Genomic DNA, 20,504 nt, shown 5'->3' on the forward strand with positions numbered 1-20,504 from the left:
GAATAGTAGCCTGTATACAGTGAATCTCTGTTAATCTGGACGGTTGCATTTCTCTTTGAGACCCGTGAAGATAAGGGGTAGAATAGGTCTTCAGCAACCCATGCTTTCCGTAAAGGGCGACTATGCTTGTCATAAGAGGCGACTAATGGGATCGGGTGGTCAGGCTTGCTGACTTGGTTGATACATGTCATCGATCCCTATTGTGTGGATTGATGTTCATGATATCAATCACTGGATTGTCTGGTCCAGCCTCGATTATTTACAGACCGCTGTCATATAGCTGGAATATATTGCTGAGTGCGGCGTTAAACAACAAACCAACCAAACAATTTCTATGTGAAAATGTCTAGATCAACACGTATCAGATGAACAAAACAGATACAGATACGGAAATGTGACTGTATACTTTTTGCATGTTTGGAGATATAATTTCCAATATGTCTACTCTGCTTGTCCAGGAGGGTGTTGAGTACGACGGGCTGCCACTGCAGGATGACGCCAGCTTTCCTTCCCATCTGTCGGAGGCAAGACTGACCTCAACAATCCCTGACCTCGAGAACTCAATGATCGAGACCACGCCAGATGTTATTTCTGACAAGATCTCCTCAGTTCATTCCTCTAGTCTTACAGGTAAGGGGTTCAGATAAGTCGGCAACAACTGAAGGAGATTGAACTGTAGTGGAACACAGTGCTATATGTATGGTGAAGAACTTAGGAGAAATGTGTTTGTGTCCGTGGGGATTGCGATTAGAATTGGTGCTAGGCAACCTATGCTGGTCGTAAGACGGAGACATAATGGATCAGGTTTTCAGGCTCGATGACTTGGCTGTCATCATGGTCATAGTGCCCCAACATCATGGATTGTTGTTCACAATATCTGTCACTGGATTGTCTGGTCCAGACTTGATTATTTTACAGGCCACAGGTTTTATAGCTGGAATATTACTGAGTTCTGCAAAAAAGTGCAGTTTATAATAAGTTTTGGGGCGGGATTTTGAGTCCACCTTTAATATGCTTGTCCTAAGAGGCTACTTAAGTGGATCAGATGTTTTGGCTTGGTGACTTTGCTGATTGGCAGCAATAGAAACTAACAGTTTTAGTCCACTTGTCCTTATTATAATAAAATATAAAAAAGACGAATTTCTATTTGTCCTTATGTGGGACATGGGTGGCCCAGTCATCTAAGGCACTGTGATTCGCTGTTGAGTTGCGTCACTTGGACACGCCAGAAACCTATGACTGTGGGTTCGAATCCCAGTTCGCCCTGATTATGTTTCTAGGTTTGTCAGCACCATACCCGTGCCAGTGGGTTTCACCGAAGTGGTAAACGTCTGAGACCTGCGTCACTTCGGGCTTTCCTCACACATTAAGCTGACACGCCATGATATAACTGGAATACTGTTAAAAGCGGCGTTAAACCCAACTCACTCACTCACTCACTCACTCACTCACTCACTCACTCACTATTAGTCCTTATGATACTTGAACTATTGGGCAGTTTGGCACTTAAGGACTAGTGCCAATTTCTAACACTGATTGATCACCAAGGCAAAGTCTTCCTTTTGTTGTCATGTCATTTCCAGTGGTAGATCTGGTGCAAGCATACTGAAAGAATCTCTTCTTCCTTTCTTAATAGGTCTATTATAGGTCTTTTAATGATCACACTTCAAAATGGCTGCACAGATAGTTCCATTAAATTGTGATGTTTTTCTCAGATTTGAACGAAACCAACACCAGCAATAACGAGATGTTGATGGATCACCCACTAGCATTCCACTCCACGGAGACCCAAGCTCAGGTAGAAGAATCCAGTATAGCCCATGACGGGGATGCCACAGCGGCTGCCAACGGTTACCAGGACGGGAAGAGCGCGGGCTCGGCGGCAGGGCAGGAGAAGAGCAAGCTGCGTGTCCACGGTGTCTGTCTCACGACCAGTGACATGGACCGCCTTCGTATCTTCATGCACGAGTTTGTGGTGCGATCCCTCATACCCTGGGCAGAAAAACAGATGAGGATGCTGAATGAGCAGGTGAGTGTGGGGCCCAGGGGGCTTCTCTGAAGTTCAGCCATTTGTTGTGCAGGGTTGTGTCTCTTGAGCGTACCAGAAACCTATTATTCTTGAGAATCAACTACCTCTGTTACATCATTGCCATACATCCTGTATTTTGGCTGCAGTCACACAAAACTAATTTTCAGAATTTTCAACAGAAGTCCTCTTCACTGTCAACCACACATGAATAGTTGTCAAGACACTAAGGGGGCGGTCGGGTAGCCTGGTGGTTAAAGCGTTAACTCGTCACACCGAAGACCCGGGTTCGATTCCCGACATGGGTACAATGTGTGAAGCCCATTTCTGGTGTCCCCCGCCGTGATATTGCTGGAATAGTGCTAAAAGTGGCGTAAAACCATACTCACTCACTCACTCAAGACACTAGGACTGCTGATAAACATCTAAGACTCTAGCTTGTCAAGGCGGGAAAACTTCACTTTTTTCCTGTGTGTACTGGATTCAATATCAGCTTTTCAGCTGAGTTTAATCTCCAGCACTTAAGACTATGTAGTCACACTGGATATCTAAAATTCAGATAATTAGCTGTTATATATTGTTCAGCTATTCAACACTTAGAAGTCACTCACAGGAGGAATTGTCCATGCCTTGTTGCGATGAACCCGTTGAAAAGAGTAACGTGTTTGAATGCCAACAAGGATGTTTAGGTGATGGATGATTCTTTGTTGCAGCTGACATCAAGGAAGGGAATCCACAGATCCATCTTTAGCGCCACCAAGAAGTGGTTTGGTACCAACAAACCATCAGGACCCGTACAGGCTTCCCAGAATACATCTGTAGTGTAAGTACACGGCTGATCTCCCAACACGTCATAGAATCTAGAATAGGGAATCATTGGACAAAGTGGATGCTGAGGATTGAATATACAGTATTTCCTCTATATTTTCCTCTATAGACGCAATATTCATGCAAGCTGTTTTGGAGGTATGGGTCTAATAGAAGAAATACTGTGCCTGGAAGGGGAACTGCCTGGGAAATTCAGCCCTGTGACCTGTGACCTGTGTCATCATTCCCTGACTACATGAATTAATGGTTTCAAAATTCATCCTGATAATTCATTTTTGAGGGTCCTTGCTGGCAATATGAGGGTCTCCTAAAGTATTGAACATGTTGAAATGGTGTAGTGTACTGTACGTTTTGATAATTACTTTAGAGCCTGGAATGAATCAATGATCATTTGGTCATAACTGCTCTTGATGTGCTGTTGATGCAATGAATATTATTGTGCGTACCTCGGGATGCACTATATTCATTTTCTGAGTCCAGTCTCAACATTTGTGCATCTCGTAAAACCCGATACTTTGGTTTGTGTGTTGGTTGACACCTCCTAAGCTGCCATCTTATTTTGTTAATGTCTAATTGTAATTGTAAGCCTTTAAAATGTTCTTAATTGGTAGCCTAGTGGTTAAAGTGTTTGCTCTTAATTCAGAAGGCCTGGATTTGATTTGCTATGTGGGTACAGTGTGGGCATCCCGTTTCTGGTGTCCTCTGCCATTATACTGCTGGATTATTGCTAAAAGTTGCTTAAAATCTTACAAATTCCATACTTTGCGACAGATCAGTGCCTAGTCAGAGACAGGCTAGACTGCCAGTTCCAGATTTTATGAATGTCCGATTGTAAGAATTTATGAGAGATCAATGGTTGCACCTGCTGGCTGCCGTTTACACAATACAAAGTAACATGATAGCATTGTAATGTTATTGACTTAGCCATTTCCCACTCACATGATAATAAAATGGACAGGGAAATTTATTTCTGTTGTCTTCAAAGGAAACTTTAATATTCCAGGTACACGTCTGAAGCACCTGAACTTCAACTCCGCCGTCTTGCAGACTTGGCTTTCCTCTTCCAAATGTACGACTATGCCTACCACACCTACCACACTGCCAAGAGAGACTTCAACAATGACCATGCATGGCTGCATTTTGCAGGAGCCTTGGTGAGAGACTTAGGTCATTGTTAAATCAGTCCCCTGAGGGGTCCCTGAACCCCCTGAGGGAAATAGATCCTCAGTATCGAGTTGTCTAGGGCTGGGATGAGTCCAAATTTACTACCCGGGTACCCACCCCCCTATTACCCAACCCTACCTTGGTACCCGATGTAGGTCTCAGGAGATGTCTCAAAAAGTCCAATTGGGAACATTTTTAGTATAGCCCTGGCAAAACGTATTTAAATACTTGTATTAAACAATCTGGTCATTCATACACTGATAATTTTTGTCATGAAACAATATATCACATAACTAACCACGGGTCCGGGTAGTCCTGTGGGTAAGGGGGTCCTACCCAGTACCCACCCGACTCGGGTACCCGAATTACCCATCCCAGCACTAGGTTTGTCACAATGTGTAACTGCTTAACTGTGTCTCACTGTATCTATGCTTGTTGGATCATGCTCATGCTGTCAGCCACTGGTTTGCCTGACCTGTAATTGATTATTTACACATGATATAACTGGTGAAGATTCGGGGTTGAATTGATCCTCATCAACCCATGCTTGTTGTAAGAGGTGACTAATAGGATAAGGTGGTCAGGTTTGCTGACTTGGTTGATGCATGTCATCATATCTCAGTTGCGTAGATTAATGCTCATGATATCAATCACTGGATTTTCTGGTCAAGCCTTGATTATGTACAGACTTCCATAAAAAAACGTGACTTTTGCTGAGTGTGGCGTTAAATTAAAAAAAAGAAACAATATGAACAAAACACCATGAAGTAGCTTGAATTGTGCTGATTTGGTGTCGATCTCTTAGTCACTAGTCAGGTAATCATCCTAAAAATAAAATGCCATAAATGCCAAGGAAAAAGCAAAAGTCTAATTAAGACTCACCCGTGAAGATTCCGGGGTAGAAGAGGTCTTCAGCAACCCAGTAAAAGGTGACTATGCGTGTCGTAAAAGGTGACTAATGGGATCGGGTGGTCAGGCTCGCTGACTTGGTTGATGCATGTCATCGATCCCAATTACGTGGATCGATGCTCATGATATCAATCACTGGATTGTCTGGTCCAGACTCGATTATTTACAGACCGCCGTCATATAGCTGGAATATTGCTGAGTGCGGCGTTAAACAACCAACCAACCCACCCACTTATCAAGACTCCTCTCTTTGTTGTGGCTGATGGTATGGCTGCTGTCCCACATTTCAGGAAATGGCCAGCCTGTCTATCTTCATGCTGGGGAGTCAGAGCCAGAGACAGTACCCACACCACTACATGGAGTCGGCCATCACCACCTACCTGACCACATGCAGGTGAGGACAGAGCAACGGTCACGGGCTCACAGTAGTACGGGGTGGTGGGGTAGCTTGCTTACATTGGTTGATTCATCACGCTGAAGAATGGTGTTCAATTCCACACATGGGTACATAAAGTGAAGACCATTCTGTCCCCTGCCACGATATTTCTGAAAATAGTACAGAATATGTTAAAATGGACATAAAACCAAACTCACTCCCAAACATTAATAACAGAGAAGGACTTGCAGGAGTTGGGTAGAAGAGTGCAAACTCACTATTGTTTGAAGTCCTCATAAAATTTTCAGAATGTTGACATGTATATTGTATGAAGACAATATGTACATTTGAATGTAGAAAAGTGCAGATTGTTATCAGTTTTTTGTAGTACTAATTTTAAAAGAATCAATATATGTTTTGTCACGCGTTACGATTGTATCCGTCAATAATCTTCGGAACGCAAAAAATACAAATCACAAGCTTCAATTCACATTTATTACAGAGATACATGACATCACACATATTGATCTTCACTGAAGTAGGGGGCGGTCGGGTAGCCTAGTGGTTAAAGCGTACGCTCGTCACGCCGAAGACCCAGGTTCGATTCCTGACATGGGTACAATGTGTGAAGCCCATTTCTGGTGTCCCCCGCCGTGATATTGCTGGAATATTGCTAAAAGCGGCGTAAAACCATACTCGTTTACTCACTCTTCACTGAAGTAAGTTGATGTCAAGCGTCTTTATGACATCACAGCACAATTGTATCCTAGCACCCATAAGGCCCTTTTCTCCTGGTGGGTCACAAATGTTTTTGCAAGTAACAAACCAATCTTAATTGTCCTTTGTTTGTCGTGCCTGGGGTTGCCACGTACCAAGCAGTCCTGTCATCACGGTCATGTGTGTATTGTCTCCCTCCAGGAACTTCCAGTACGCTATCCGGGCCACTCTAGTCAGCACGGAGGCACTCAAGTGTCGGGGAATGTATGGGGAGGCTGCCATGCAGTTCCTCAAGATGACCAATGAGGTGGGGGTTAGTTTCTGCTTTCACACTCTAGGAGCATAATCACACCGCTTGGGAACAAATGGGACAAGTTTGTACGTATTGGCTCAGTTTCAGGTATTTGTGTCAGGGACACAAACCAAACCTGACTTTGATGGACCCTTTCATCCCACTGAATCTACATCATGATGATCAGGATCAAAACTGAAGCGACCACTGAGTAATTTTTTTTTAAAGTGAGACAACGTCATATTTGCCAAACTGAACATTTGCAGAAGACCCAAGGAAATAAATAATATTTTTTCGGCAATACTGATCTGTTGATTAAAATGATCTCTAAGTACAGTTGTCCTGATGTTCTCCCGTCTGCTGTTTGGCTGCCATTACTAATTCTGCTTCAGTAGTGCTCATAGTTGGTTTCTGAGTAGAGAATAGGTCTTCAGCTACCCACATTTGCCATAAGACGTGACTATGCTTGTCATAAGAGGTGACTAACGGGATCTGGTGGTCAGGCTCGCTGACTTGGTTGATGCATGTCATCGTATCCCAATCACTGGATTGTCTGGTCCAGACTCGATTATTTATGGACTGCCGTCATATAGCTGGAATATTGCTGAGCGTGGCGTTAAGCAACAAAAAAACAAGCAAACAAAACAGTTGGTAGATTCAATAAGACTAATGGTGTGTGGGCTTTTCAGTTGAGTATAAGGCTAAAGAATAATAAGTGGTTCCCTGGCAATATTTGGTGTAAAGATTGATCTTATCCAATGTGCTTTGGGTTTGGTTTGAAGAGCTGTAATGTCAAGGTGTCAGAATTGCAAATGTTTTGCCAAAAAAAATTTATGCTTGGGTGTAATGAATGCAAAAGGTTTGAAAAACAAGAATATAGTTTTTCGGTCTAATATCAAGTTCATAATTGTTGAAGCAAATACATTGCTGGGATCCTTTTAGGGTTGTGAGTTAAGGACATTTTATCACAAAAGATTTCTATTGAAAATACTCTACATCATCATAAAACATTACATCATCATAAAATCTCAGTCATGGATTTATCTTTACCTGATCAGGGGCCGATAGTCGCCCCCAAATTGGAATTAAGCATGTCCCAATTCATGGTGTTTTAGTTATAACTGGTGTTCTGGCCTGGGTGAAGGTGACTCACTGATAACAGGACTAATATATGGGGAGAGGCGTTAATGTTTCATTTTACAGTATTACATTGGATGCAGTGTTCAAAATATGGTGTTAAAATACCTCTGAATTAAATAAAATGAGGTTTTGTAATAATTTCAATTTTCAACAGAGTAACAATTTTTTCCCAATTTGTATGCCAAAGGCACTTAGTTTGGAGTCCTAGATAAATGTCTGTGATTGGTCATTTTCTAATCTGAATCATGGTATAAATTGTTTTGAAAACTTCTAATGTATTAAACATTGGTTTTGAGAATATCCTGTTTGCTTGTGGGTTTTCTCTCCTACTTTTCTCAGGCAGAAGTATCTCTGGCATGTTCACGTGTTAATGATGTTGTAGGATTCCGACCTGTCCAGTGCCCTCTTCCTGGAGCAGGGAGCTCACTGTTTCATCAATATGAAGACGCCGATGGTGCGGAAATATGCGTTTCATATGATACTGGCAGGACATAGGTTTAACAAGGCGGGACAGGTACGTGCCTATCAGTCATTTGGGGTTTGGGTTAGAACAGGTCCCCAGCATTCTATTGCTTGTCGAAAGAGGCAACAAAATGGATGGGGAGGTCAGGTTCGGTGACTTTGTGTCATTGTACCTTGAAGTGTGGGACATTGCTCATAATATCAATCACCAGTTTTTCTCGTGATTATTTTCAGCCTCCTATTATGAAACTAGAATATAGTTTACTGTGAAAAAAATACAAAATATTAAGATAAGTATTTGTCACCACGTGCCATTTTCTATTACTTGCAACACTTGTCATTGTTTGATAAATCTTATCTACGAAATATTCACTGGTGGAAAGCAGAATCTGTGCTATTATGAAAATATACATGAAAACTTTCACAGCTAAGTTGCAAGTAGTACCATAAATTGTCCCTTGTTTCCACCAAGAACAGGGTGGTGGGGTATCCTAGTGGTCACACTGAAGGCTTGAGTTCGATTCCCAACATGGGTACAATTTGTGAAGCGCATTTCTTATGTCCCCTGTCGTGATATTGCTGGAATATTGCTGAAAGCAGTGTAAAACCATTCGCACTGACTCCATCACTCAACAAGATCGTATCCAGTCAGTAACATGGACGCACTAAGGTTCCCATTTGGTCCAGTACAAAGATGAAACACTCATCTCCCACAAAAAACATTTGAATCACAGTGACTAAAAAAGATATACTTGCAAATCATTTGATCATTTACTCATGTTTATGTTGAAATCGTTCCAATTTAAAATCACTGTTCACGGATTTGGTGGATATTTTAAAGTTTGTTGCAGTCAAATATCTTTGTTTTTCAACCTGACAAAATACTTTCACATCTGTGTGGTTTATCATCTAAGTGATTTATTCCACAGCGCAAGCACTCATTGAGGGCCTACTCGCAAGCATTACAGGTCTTCAAGAGCAAGTACTGGTCACTTGCAGAGGTCAGTTTTCCAACAACTAAATATGAATTTTTTCGATAAACATTTATCAAATTTAATATTTAATGCATGAGTTCAGGACACATTTTTATGGACGAAGACTTCTGTATTCTTTGTAACCGTGTTCCAGGGCCACTTCTTGCCCCTTTATCATTCACCCAAGAATGAAACGTGGCCCTGAAACATTGTTACAAAGAATAAAGAACTTTTTGTCCAGAAAAAAGTATCATGTATTCATGTTCTTCCAACTTCTAAAGTCTATCAAAGACTCACTTATGTTTTGGGAGAGCAAACATGGCTGGAAAATTGCTTTTAAGAATGTGTATTCTTTGCTGTGTCCACTATACAGATATTTGGAATAATTTGAAGCTTTGTTTTAGAACATGGTGAAAGGAAAATATCTGTTTTTACTTGGGTAATTGGACCCGTGAAGATCCGGGGTAGAATTGGTCTTCAGCAACCCATGCTTGCTGTGAAAGGCATCTATGCTTATCGTAAGAGTCAAATAACGGGATCAGGTGGTCAGGCTCTCTGACTTGGTTGATGCATGTCATCGTATCCCAATTGCGTTGATCGATGCTCGTGATGTCAATCACTGGAATCCAGACTTGATTATTTTCAGACCGCTGTCCTATAGATGGAATATTGCTGAGTGCAGCGTTAAACAACAAACCAACCAACTTGGGTAATTGCTTCCTACTATAAATGTGATAAGTTGTTGATAATCAGTTCTAAATGAGTTGTTTGTTCCTGTTGCCAGGATCACATCCACTTTACTATCGGGCGTCAGTCATTCAACCTCAAACAGCTGGAGAATGCTTCCTCCGCGTTCAAGCACCTGCTGATGGCGGAGAGCAAACAACCAGCTTCCCAGCAGGGAGCCTTTCTCAGAGAGTACCTGTTTGTATATAAGGTTAGTGCTACATCTCACTACATGGCATACGCTCTAGGTGTAAACTGGGCGGTCGGGTAGCCTGGTGGTTAAAGCGTTCACTCGTCACGACGAAGACCCAGGTTTGATTCCCCACATGGATACAATGTGTGGGGCCCATTTCTGGTATCCCCCACCGTGATATTGCTGGAATATTGCTAAAAGCGGCGTAAGACCATACTCACTCACTCACTTGGTGTTAACTACTGTGAGGATGTCAAGGCAGAATAGAAGGTGGTAAGAGCCGTTAATAATGAGGTTTGGGGGCAAATAAGATATGCATTCTGTTGATTTAGTCATGGCATGCTTGGAAGGTCGCCTTTTGTATCAGCCATTGGTTTGCCTCATTCCTGACTGTTATTTACAGGCTGCCATGATATCTTGTGTCTGTTCCATGTCCGACAGATGGCTGCTTGTGTTGTTGTCAGACACTCAAAGTAGACACAATTTTTGGATAACAACTTCTCTAATTATTTTACAGTAAATAAAGAAGTTGTTATCCATAAGTTATGTCTACTTTGTCATCCGTCAACTGCTATAAAGTGGCTAAAACAACATCCACTCATTCTGTATAAAGTGTAGCTATTGGGACATTTTATGTCAACCATAGTGTGGGAGCCTAATGTTAGGAGCTGTTGCTCATCCCACTTGTAGACTCTGGTTTGGTTCACCAGCATATAATGGGGGAGGCCATTTCTCGGCTTCCCCTGCAATGATATGGCTTCAATATTCAGGGATAAGAATTTTCCTTCAATCCAGGGAAATCTGCGGATTTTGTTACGGCAAGGGTCCATTTTGTAAATGCCATTACATTACATGTATAAATCATAGAACCCCACACTGGCTGACTTTCAGTGTTTAACATTTTATTCCTGGATTTCAGAGAAAGGTCGTTATTCATACCATATTAATCTCCAGTGTCCACTGAGTATTCAGTATTGTAATATTGATAAAAATATTTAACATCGTATTTAAAAAAATACTCTCAATTCTTACAGTGGTAACATATTCGTTGGATAATATGTTGATGACTAGGAGAATTTTCTTATTCAAGAGTTTTGATTTGATGTTGAGATGACCTTGACCTTGTTCTGCAGCAACTGCTGACTCAGGAGGCCGGGGAGAACTGCTCATATGGCCGCCTGCCGGAGCTGCCACTGCCCAACATCAACAGCAACACCACCAAGGTCCTGCTCGGGAAACAACAGCCGCAGATTCCAGGTGTGTGGCAGACGGGCTTCCACGAACTCTATGGCCGAAACAAGATGCTTAGTTTACTTTCATGTCTTTACCACCCGTGAAGATCCGGGTTGAAACGTGACTGGGTGGTCAGGCTAGCTGATTTGGTTGATGCTTGTCATCTTATCCCAATTGTGTGGATCAATGCGCGTAATTTCAATCACTGGAATTATCTGTTCCAGACTTGATTATTTAGAGATCAATGTCATATAGCTGGAATATTCTGAGTGCGGCAAACAACAAACAAACAAAAACAAAAAACAAAACATCTTTTCTTTTCATAGTTACCTGAAGCACTCTTTCATACAGCTGATTTTCTGAATATGATTTAAGGAGTTAATTCTATAAGTTCAAAACCAAGTAGAATACTCAGTTAGGTAAATCGTCAGATAACTGTGCTTGGCATGGATCAGGTGGTCAGGCTCTGTGACTTAGCTGGTTGATGTCTTATGATGGCATGTCTTCATGCAATGATCCTCGTGTTCATCTCATGCTCACTGTTTTGTCTGGTGCAGACGTGATTATTTAAAAGCCATCGCGACGTAGCAGGAATATTGCAGACGGCTATAAACAACATTCACTCACTCATTCAACTGAAATCTAAATAAAAAATGGTATACACTGTATTGTAGGTAAAACTATCCCTATGTCTGTTCCGAGATAGAAAGGTCTTTTCTCAAATGACTGATATTGATCAAATGGTTTCAGTGTGTTCCCTGACTGGTTGTGTGTCGTGCTCCAACCATGAGTAATGTAGCTCAGGCTAACACGTATTATTACCGTATGCGACGTAATAAGCGCCCCGCTCTAATAAGCGCCCACGGCGACATTTGCTAATAAATTGGCTAGTGAACAATCCCAATTAGCACCCCTTCCGATTGATCAATGTACACAGGACTTATTTATTCGTTTCTAATACACACTCGTATGTTATATGCACCCTTAATTATGGGCAATTAAATTCTGGAAAAATATATCTGTCGTACATAAACTCTTCAGGCTGTCAGCATAAACCATGAAATATATCTTTCAACTCTGTTTTTTTCACCAAAATAATATTCTAATAAGAGCCCCCTTTTTCTAATTTTGAGAGCGCCCTGGGTATTACGTCGAATACGGTAAGTAGTGCAATATTTGAGTATTGCTGTCCTCAACAGTCAATCAGTCAATAAATCACATGTAAATATGTACATTATTGACGTATTGCAGAGAACCCACGGAAGACGCCAGCAACAGGGGTGTGGTTCGATCACGATGAGAGTCGAAACATGAGCTGGCAGAAGCTGGAAGAGAGGCTGGTCATTTCAGCCAATGGTGGATCCCTGCCTAACACCTTCCGATCTACACTACAATGCTTTACTAACAATACAGAGAACAGGGCCAGCCCTATAGCTTTTGTAGGAGGTAAGTATGTCTCATTTCACATGAATGAGACCTGGGAAGATCCAGGGTAGAATGGGTCTTCAGCAACCCATGCTTGCTGTAAAAGGCGACTGTGCTTGTTGTAAGAGACGACTACCGGGATTGGGTGTTCAGGCTTGCTGACTTTGTTGATGTGTGTCAATGTATCCCAATTGTGTTCATGGTGTCAATCACTGGATTGTCTGGTCCAGACTCCATTATTTACAGACTGCACATGAGTGAAACCCAGCAGAGATCCCCACCCCTGGAGAGATTAGATCCACAGTCCTCGAGGCGTATCGTGACAGATGCCTAATGAGGATTGGGTGGACACAAATTGTGACTCAGTTATTCACAGGTCGCCATTGTAAAGCAGGGACATAAAACATTCATCCTTTACGTGTGTTTCATGGCGCCCATTTTGGCCCAGGAGTCAAAGGCAAATAGTTGCATCCCTTTGACGTGCCAGGATCCAGTGATAATGTTTTTTGAAACTCTGATCTGTTTGTGGTCCTTGATCACCAAAGTGGAAAAAACCTACAATCAGCGTCAATTTTTTTTTTTTTTGCTGCAATGTTAGGAGGGTATATATAACTAAACAACATTTTCTATTAATTTTTTATCCATTTTCAAAACACTTTGAATGAATTATTTGGTCCATTTTTGTCAATTCGGCCATATATTTTTATGTAATTCTACATAAAATTCTGCAAACATTAGACATCAGACTGCTCCTTAGCACAAGTATTTGCTAGTTTTTGAACCTGTTTGACATGTGGCTGGCCTTTTTCTGACAAACTTAATCATTATAGACTTAATCATGGCTAGAATAGTTTATTGCAGTGAATCTGGCGATCACTAGTGTCAACATACAGACATGCACATCCATAAAGCAATAATTCAGAAGTCAGCTTCACTTTGAAGTGAAATCAGGATTACATTTGATCATACCTCCAAACATACAATGTTTAAAAAAGCGCTCATTTTAATACAAGGCACAATTCAAATAACGACTGTTCGTTTAAGTAAACCTATGCAATTTTTACAATTTTAGAACATGCTTTCGACTCGCAAGTTAATATTCGGCAGTGTATTTGACAAATCCTGTGGCAGAAAAATGAAAAAAGTTGTATGATTTTGACACAAAAAGTGAGTGGACATTTATGTAAAATGTTCTGCGTCCACAGAATTGCTAATTGTTGTGTAAATCAACCATCTAATACCACTCCCGCTTTCAGAGCACATCGTGGTGGAGGTGCAGGTAGAAGACCCCCTGCAGGTGACTCTGGTGCTGTCTGACGTCATGCTGCTGTGGAGCTTCCTGCCCAGTATAGCCGGTGCTGACAAGCCACAACTCATCTCCAACGAAGTGTCCACAGGGGTCAAGAACAACCTGGCAGATGAGATTATCCAGACAACGGTCATCAAGGAGGTGGTTCTTGAAGGAGGGCAGACGGCTCCAGTGAGTTTCATACATGGGACTGTGAGGACCGGGGGTAGAATAGGTGTTAAGCAACAAACAAATCATACGTGAATTATATGCTCACCCCTATGCACCCTCCCCTGGATCCAGAGAACACATATCCTCACCCCAACACACCGTCCTATGGATCCAGAATGTCCTCACCCCAACACACCGTCCTATGGATCCAGAATGTCCTCACCCCAACACACCGTCCTATGGATCCAGAATGTCCTCACCCCAACACACCGTCCCATGAATCTAGGATGTCCTCACCCCAACACACCGTCCCATGGATCTAGAATGTCCTCACCCCAACACACCGTCCTATGGATCCAGAATGTCCTCACCCCAACACACCGTCCTAGGGATCCAGAATGTCCTCACCACAACACACCATCCCAGGGATCCAGAATGTCCTCACCACAACACACCGTCCTAGGGATCCAGAATGTCCTCACCCCGACACCGTCCTACGGATCCAGAATGTCCTCACCCCAACACACCGTCTCAGGGATCCAGAATGTCCTCACCCCAACACATCGTCCTATGGATCCAGAATATCCTCACCAGAACACACCGTCCCATGAATCCAGAATGTCCTCACCCTAACACACCTTCCCATGGATCCAGAATATCCTCACCAGAACACACTGTCCCATGAATCCAGAATGTCCTCACCCTAACACACCTTCCCATGGATCCAGAATGTCCTCGCCCAAACACACCATCCTAGGGATCCAGAATGTCCTCACCCCAACAAACTGTCCTATGGATCCTGAATGTCTTCACCCCAACACACCGTCCTATGGATCCAGAATGTCCTCACCCCAACACACCGTCCTATGGATCCAGAATGTCCTCACCCCAACACACCGTCCCATGGATCCAAAATGTCCTCACCCCTACACACCGTCCTAGGGATCCTGAATGTCCTCACCCCAACACATCGTCCCATGGATCCAGAATGTCCTCACCCCAACACACCGTCCCATGGATCCAGAATGTCCTCACCCCTACACACCGTCCTATGGATCCAGAATGTCCTCACCCCAACACACTGTCCCATGGATCCAGAATGTCCTCACCCCAACACACCATCCCATAGATCAGAATGTCCTCACCCGCATGCATCTTCCCCTGGTTATGGTTATATACTAGTTTTAAATAAAATCTGTGATAAGTCTAGTTACTTTATTGTCCTTTGTTGACAGTTTTTTTATATTGTCTCAATTTATAATCTGTTATAGTCACAATATGGCTGTAAAGTGTAAAAACCCTTTTTCTGGTCCTCCAGCATGCTTTCACTGAAAGCAGTGTAAAACTTCATTCATTCTCTCATCTTTATGAATGCCTCCTTACAGATCCGCTTGACCCTGGTGCCAAGACAGCCAGGTGAGCTACGGGTGGTGGGCCTGGCCTACAACCTGGGCACCACCAGCTCCCAGTCCCAGAGCTCCTCCCCCCTCCCCGGGGACATGCCCTCCTCCACCGCCTCCCCCTCTATCCTGGGCTCGCAGAAACCCACCTTCATCAGCAGCGTGTACGTGCGTGGCAAGCAGAAGCTGGAGGTGCAGGGGCCGCGGCTCAACGCCAGCAAGGATGACAAGACCAGCAAGTTGTATGGGCCAGACAGGAGGCTGGATCTCACGGTCCACGAGGAGATGCCAATATTAGAGGTAGGTTCCAAGAGTTCAGCAAGGGTAGAACTAGTGGAAACATTTAACTCACCGTTAGAAATTGGCACTAGTCCTGCAGTCCTTGACAAACTGCCCAATAGGTATCATAAGGACTAGTAGAAATTTGTCATTTTTAAGGGTTTTGCTACATTTTATCATTATAAGGTCTGGTGGACAAAAAATGATGGTTATTAATGCTGTTAACTTCAGCTCTACTAAATCATTCAGAATAAGTGTTGGGCCACATTCACAGACATGTTTGCAATATGTAGCAATACACGTCGGCCTCAATACAGTCACTTTGTACTGTAATATACCCAAGACAACTGTAACCACCAGCATTGCCCCATGATTGCCAGGCAGGCCTTTGTACAGAATTCTGTCCTGTTTCAGGTGAGCTTCTGCGACTTCCCCGACTCCCTCCTGTGTGGGGAGGTCCACTGTATTGAGATGGAAGTACGGAACACCGGTCGCAGCCCCCTACATCAGCTCAAGGTCACGTCCACACACCCCGACTTCTTCACATTCGGCTGTAGTCAGGACCTCCCGAAATACCCCTACGTTTACCAGACCAGGTCCGTGGACAGTGACATCAGCAACCCCATAGACTCGTGCAGTGTGCGCTCAGTGCCTGATGTTATAGACATTCCTATTGAAGGTAACATCCTTCGTCCCGGGGATACCAGGTCGCTGCCCATGTGGCTGCGGGGGAACGACATCGGAGGGGTACACGAAGTGGACTTCCTGTTTTACTATGAACCACTTAACACACAAGCCAAAGATAAAGATTCTGTGAGGTAACTGTTTATCAGTCTTATAGCTTTTATTTATGTTTGTTCTGGAGAATAATCCTAGAAAATTCCTTAATTGTTATTTTTGTTGTTGTTGTAATAAATATGCATTCAAGTTCCGTAGTCATCTTCCAGTGAGTCATCCTCGATTAGCAAGTGTCCTTGATTATCAGGTGCATCTGTTGGTATGCTCTTGCATCCTCGATTATCAGGTGTATTATATTTCCATTCTATTTTGATAAATATCCTGGACTTATTTGTCAGTATAGTTTCATTTTGATCCAGATTCCAATGCCATGATGCAAGCGAAGACATTGTGGCACTAGGAAGCAATGGTGAATATGTTTAGGGTATTTATTGAAATAGAATGGAGATTTTAAAACACTGTATAAGCAGTATACATGCAGTATACGACCCTGATCATGTGTCTGAGTTTGTCAGCGCCAGAGCCATGTCTGTGGGTTTCTGCGAATTGGTAAACATTTCGGACATGCATCACATCAGCTTTCCTCCCATACCAAGCTGACACTCTGTCACCCGCTGAGATTCTGGGGCAGAATAAGTGAGATTTGTACATAAAGGATAAAGAGGTTGCCTTTTTTGTTATTCCCACTGATTTCAGGGCAGAATAGATCTCCAGTAGCTTGTCATATGAGCCAACTAAATTTCAATTTGATGGTTAAAAATGTGTTATTACTGTTTGTGTGTTATTGTACCTTGATGACAAGGATTTATCATCAATGTCATGATCTATGATTCTATTTTCCTGTCCTAGATTATTTCAGGTCCAGGATATAGATTGAATGTGGCGACTGTACATTCTGTACTTACTTAATCCCCGTGTCCTTGATCCCCAGACATCGAGTACTGCGACACCGAGCGGTGGTCAACACAGTGGAGTCGTTGAGTGTGAGGGCCATGGTGACCAAGCCCAGTGCATGTGTGTCCAGCAGTGACAGGCAGGAACTCAAGTCTTGCATCATCTCGTGCGAGCTGGAGAACCTCAGTCAGGTAGGAGGCAAGGCACTGGGAGGTCTGTAAGAATCAGAGTCTAGCACACTTAGCTTGGTCGTCTAAGGTGACGCAATTCACTGTTCAGACAACTACGTTCATGGTGTAGAGGATAGAGCGCCCAGAGAGTGAACGTTTGTTTCCAGCTGACTCTTGCAAAAGAACTGCAGCTGTATGATTCAGAGTTTAGAGGCTAAAAGGGGAGGCTCGGTAGCCTAGTGGTTAAGGCTCATCACGTTAAAGGCCGAGGTTCGATTCCCCATTTAGGTACCCCTGCTGGTGCTCCATGCTGACATAGGGATCAAATAATGCTAAACGTGGCAAGAAATTAAACTCCCTCCACCACTAAGTCGTAGCTTAGTTCGTCATCTTAGGTGACAATTCACTGTCCAGACAACTGCCTCCATGGTATAGAGGATAGAGTGTCTGCCCCAAGAGCAAATGGTTGGGGGTTTGATCCCTGGCTGAGTCATGTCTAAAGATGTTTCAAGATGGTACTTGTTGTTACCCTGCCTGGCTCTCAGAATTAAGAGGACTGGCCAGCTCAGAGTCACTATACTGTGTCTGAGTGGGGTATCAATGTTAAACTGGTGCATGGGATCTCAGTGGGCTAGCACTATGAAATGGCACAAGTCTGGAATTGTGCAAGTAGCAGCACGTTACTACATGAGTGCAATAATCTTGGAGCGTGACGTTAAACCCCATTTGACCTCACTGTTCAACCCAGGTCCTGGTTACAATTGGTCTTCAGCAACCCGTACTGGTCTTAAGAGGCGACTGTGCTTTTCGTAAGAGACAAATATTGGGATCTGGTGATCAGGCTTGCTGACTTGGTTGATGCATGTCATCATATCCCAAATGTGTTGATCAATGCTCATGATGTCAATCACTGGATTGTCTGGTCCCGACTCGATTCTTTTCAGATCACCGTCATATAGCTGGAATATTGCTGAGTGTGGCATTAAACAACAAACAAACAAAACAAAACACCTCACTGTCCAGACTCTCATCCTGAGGCATGCTGGGACCCTACGATCATGGTGTGTACGCTTCAGTATTGACAGTGATGTTGCCCTGTTGTGTAGTTTACCTGTGCTTGGTACAGGTGCAGGTCCAGCGGCCCCACATCCAGGAGGTGCAGGTGACCCAGGTGTCATGTGCCAGTCAGGACTGGGTGGTCAACTCTCTCAGCATCAGCGACCAGAAGGACGTCCGCATCGGCAGTCGGCACATCCTGCAGCTGGCACTCAAGGGGACCAAGTGCGAGACAGGTGGGACAAGTTTGATGTGTTTGTTGTCAAGGGTGTGGGGCATGTTTCATAGTTTGGGTGTTGAATTGTTGAAATCTCAGGTTTGACAGTCAGTACTTCAGTATTAGGGGTTCAGGTGGCCAGTGATCATGGTGTAAACTCTGGAATTTAAGTGGGTCCTATATATTAGGGGATAAGGGTGGTCCAGTGTTTCAGCTTATCTCACTACAGCAAACTAGATAATTTATTTATTTATTATGACTGACAACTAACACGATATAACACGTTCAGAAACAAATTATTTAAGAATTGACCTTCACTTTGTGTGAGTTCATTGAAGTATGAACCTTCATAGAGTGAGGGCCAAACTGTAAGAACGTCGGAGCTTTGACAGAGTGAAAGTCAATTCTTATAATTTTTTTATCACACTTTCTTACCTCAAAGGATGTAGGCCAAGATCTAAACACAATTTTATTTTGTATGTGTGACTTCATGTTTTCACTGACAGCCATACAACAACCAGCTATATCGCGGAATAAAATAGTTCCTCAAAAAGAGAGCTGACATGAGCGTAGAAATGCACGACTTGCTCTTCAGAAACATCTTACACATCACATGTGTTCAAATAATATTACTATTAGATGAGATAGGTCTGTAAAGAACTACCTCAGTAAGTCAGTCACAATGACAGCGCATCATAATACATTTACGGTACATCAAGTACTAGACGTCAAAATGGCCGACACGATAAACGTGACGGGAGATTTCTGAAGTTGTTAATGAACCTGTGGCGATTACATGTGTTAGTCATCATTGATCAACTGAAAGGTGAATAAAGATGCGTCAAACAGACACATAGGTAAATTCGAAGATTGCTGGAGACGGTCACTGTCAGCCTAGACACGGATCGAGTTGATACTACAATAGTTTGGATATGCATTTCTTCGTTTGTTCATTAGGATATTCGTGATCAGTCAAGCTCTCTGATGTTTCTCAATGTATACTGAAACGCTGAGACCAAGATTAAAGGTTCTAAATGATCAGAAAGCTTATGTATGTTTTCGTGCTAGGGAATTCCCAGGGGTTTCCCCAGGAATGTGGAAGTAGTCCGTCAGTGATTATGACATTTCAAGAACACGATCTCGTGAAAAGCGTATGAACGTCAAATTGTGTCGTTCGTACACTTCTGAAGGTCAATTTTGCTGTCATGTGACCGACCTCTCGTCCAATAGAAAAGCTGTATATCGTGTAAACGTCAAATTAAAAAGTTATTATTAGATGCTATTAGACATTTTGGAGAGGGATTCTCCATGTGCTGTGTCCAGAGCGCCTGCAGGGTATGTACTGATGGAATATGACGGACAAACACTCGTGACTGGGTAACCTGTTGATGAAGCAAGTTGCATGCAGCAGTCTCTAAAACCCTAACTACTTGCCCTGGGTACCATTCCACAAAGGGATCTTAGCACTAAGATGATCATAACTCCCATACTTTAACATAGGCTTACATCAATCATAGCGCTAAGATGATCATAACTCCCATACTTTAACATAGGCTTACAACAATCATAGCGCTAAGATGATCATAACTCCCATACTTTAACATAGGCCTACAACAATCATAGCGCTAAGATGATCATAACTCCCATACTTTAACATAGGCTTACATCAATCATAGCGCTAAGATGATCATAACTCCCATACTTTAACATAGGCCTACAACAATCATAGCGCTAAGATGATCATAACTCCCATACTTTAACATAGGCCTACAACAATCATAGCGCTAAGATCGCTTTGTGGAACTAGGCCCTGGTCGACAGTAAGG

The 20,504-nt window shown here is 42.9% G+C and overlaps 1 protein-coding gene across 6 annotated transcripts in view; it reads left to right on the forward strand.

Moving 5' to 3' along the window:
* The window catches only part of LOC139454518 (trafficking protein particle complex subunit 8-like), a 43,406-nt gene that overhangs the window by 16,450 nt on the left and 6,452 nt on the right, over nucleotides 1-20,504 (forward strand). For 5 of the 6 annotated variants that reach the window (XM_071236279.1, XM_071236280.1, XM_071236283.1 and 2 more), the window contains 16 exons: nucleotides 459-630; nucleotides 1,716-2,029; nucleotides 2,740-2,849; nucleotides 3,858-4,008; nucleotides 5,218-5,321; nucleotides 6,222-6,333; nucleotides 7,835-7,966; nucleotides 8,844-8,915; nucleotides 9,673-9,825; nucleotides 10,941-11,064; nucleotides 12,292-12,486; nucleotides 13,722-13,945; nucleotides 15,310-15,624; nucleotides 16,018-16,421; nucleotides 17,273-17,426; nucleotides 18,532-18,697. In XM_071236279.1, coding sequence (XP_071092380.1) covers nucleotides 459-630; nucleotides 1,716-2,029; nucleotides 2,740-2,849; nucleotides 3,858-4,008; nucleotides 5,218-5,321; nucleotides 6,222-6,333; nucleotides 7,835-7,966; nucleotides 8,844-8,915; nucleotides 9,673-9,825; nucleotides 10,941-11,064; nucleotides 12,292-12,486; nucleotides 13,722-13,945; nucleotides 15,310-15,624; nucleotides 16,018-16,421; nucleotides 17,273-17,426; nucleotides 18,532-18,697 — 2,902 coding nt within the window. The remainder of the gene's footprint in view (nucleotides 1-458; nucleotides 631-1,715; nucleotides 2,030-2,739; nucleotides 2,850-3,857; nucleotides 4,009-5,217; nucleotides 5,322-6,221; nucleotides 6,334-7,834; nucleotides 7,967-8,843; nucleotides 8,916-9,672; nucleotides 9,826-10,940; nucleotides 11,065-12,291; nucleotides 12,487-13,721; nucleotides 13,946-15,309; nucleotides 15,625-16,017; nucleotides 16,422-17,272; nucleotides 17,427-18,531; nucleotides 18,698-20,504) is intronic. The other variant, XM_071236281.1, reaches the window with a different exon arrangement.

This window comes from Haliotis cracherodii, unplaced genomic scaffold (genome assembly GCF_022045235.1).
Source record: "Haliotis cracherodii isolate W230 unplaced genomic scaffold, xgHalCrac1.p SCAF_10, whole genome shotgun sequence".
Lineage (NCBI taxonomy): Eukaryota > Metazoa > Mollusca > Gastropoda > Lepetellida > Haliotidae > Haliotis > Haliotis cracherodii.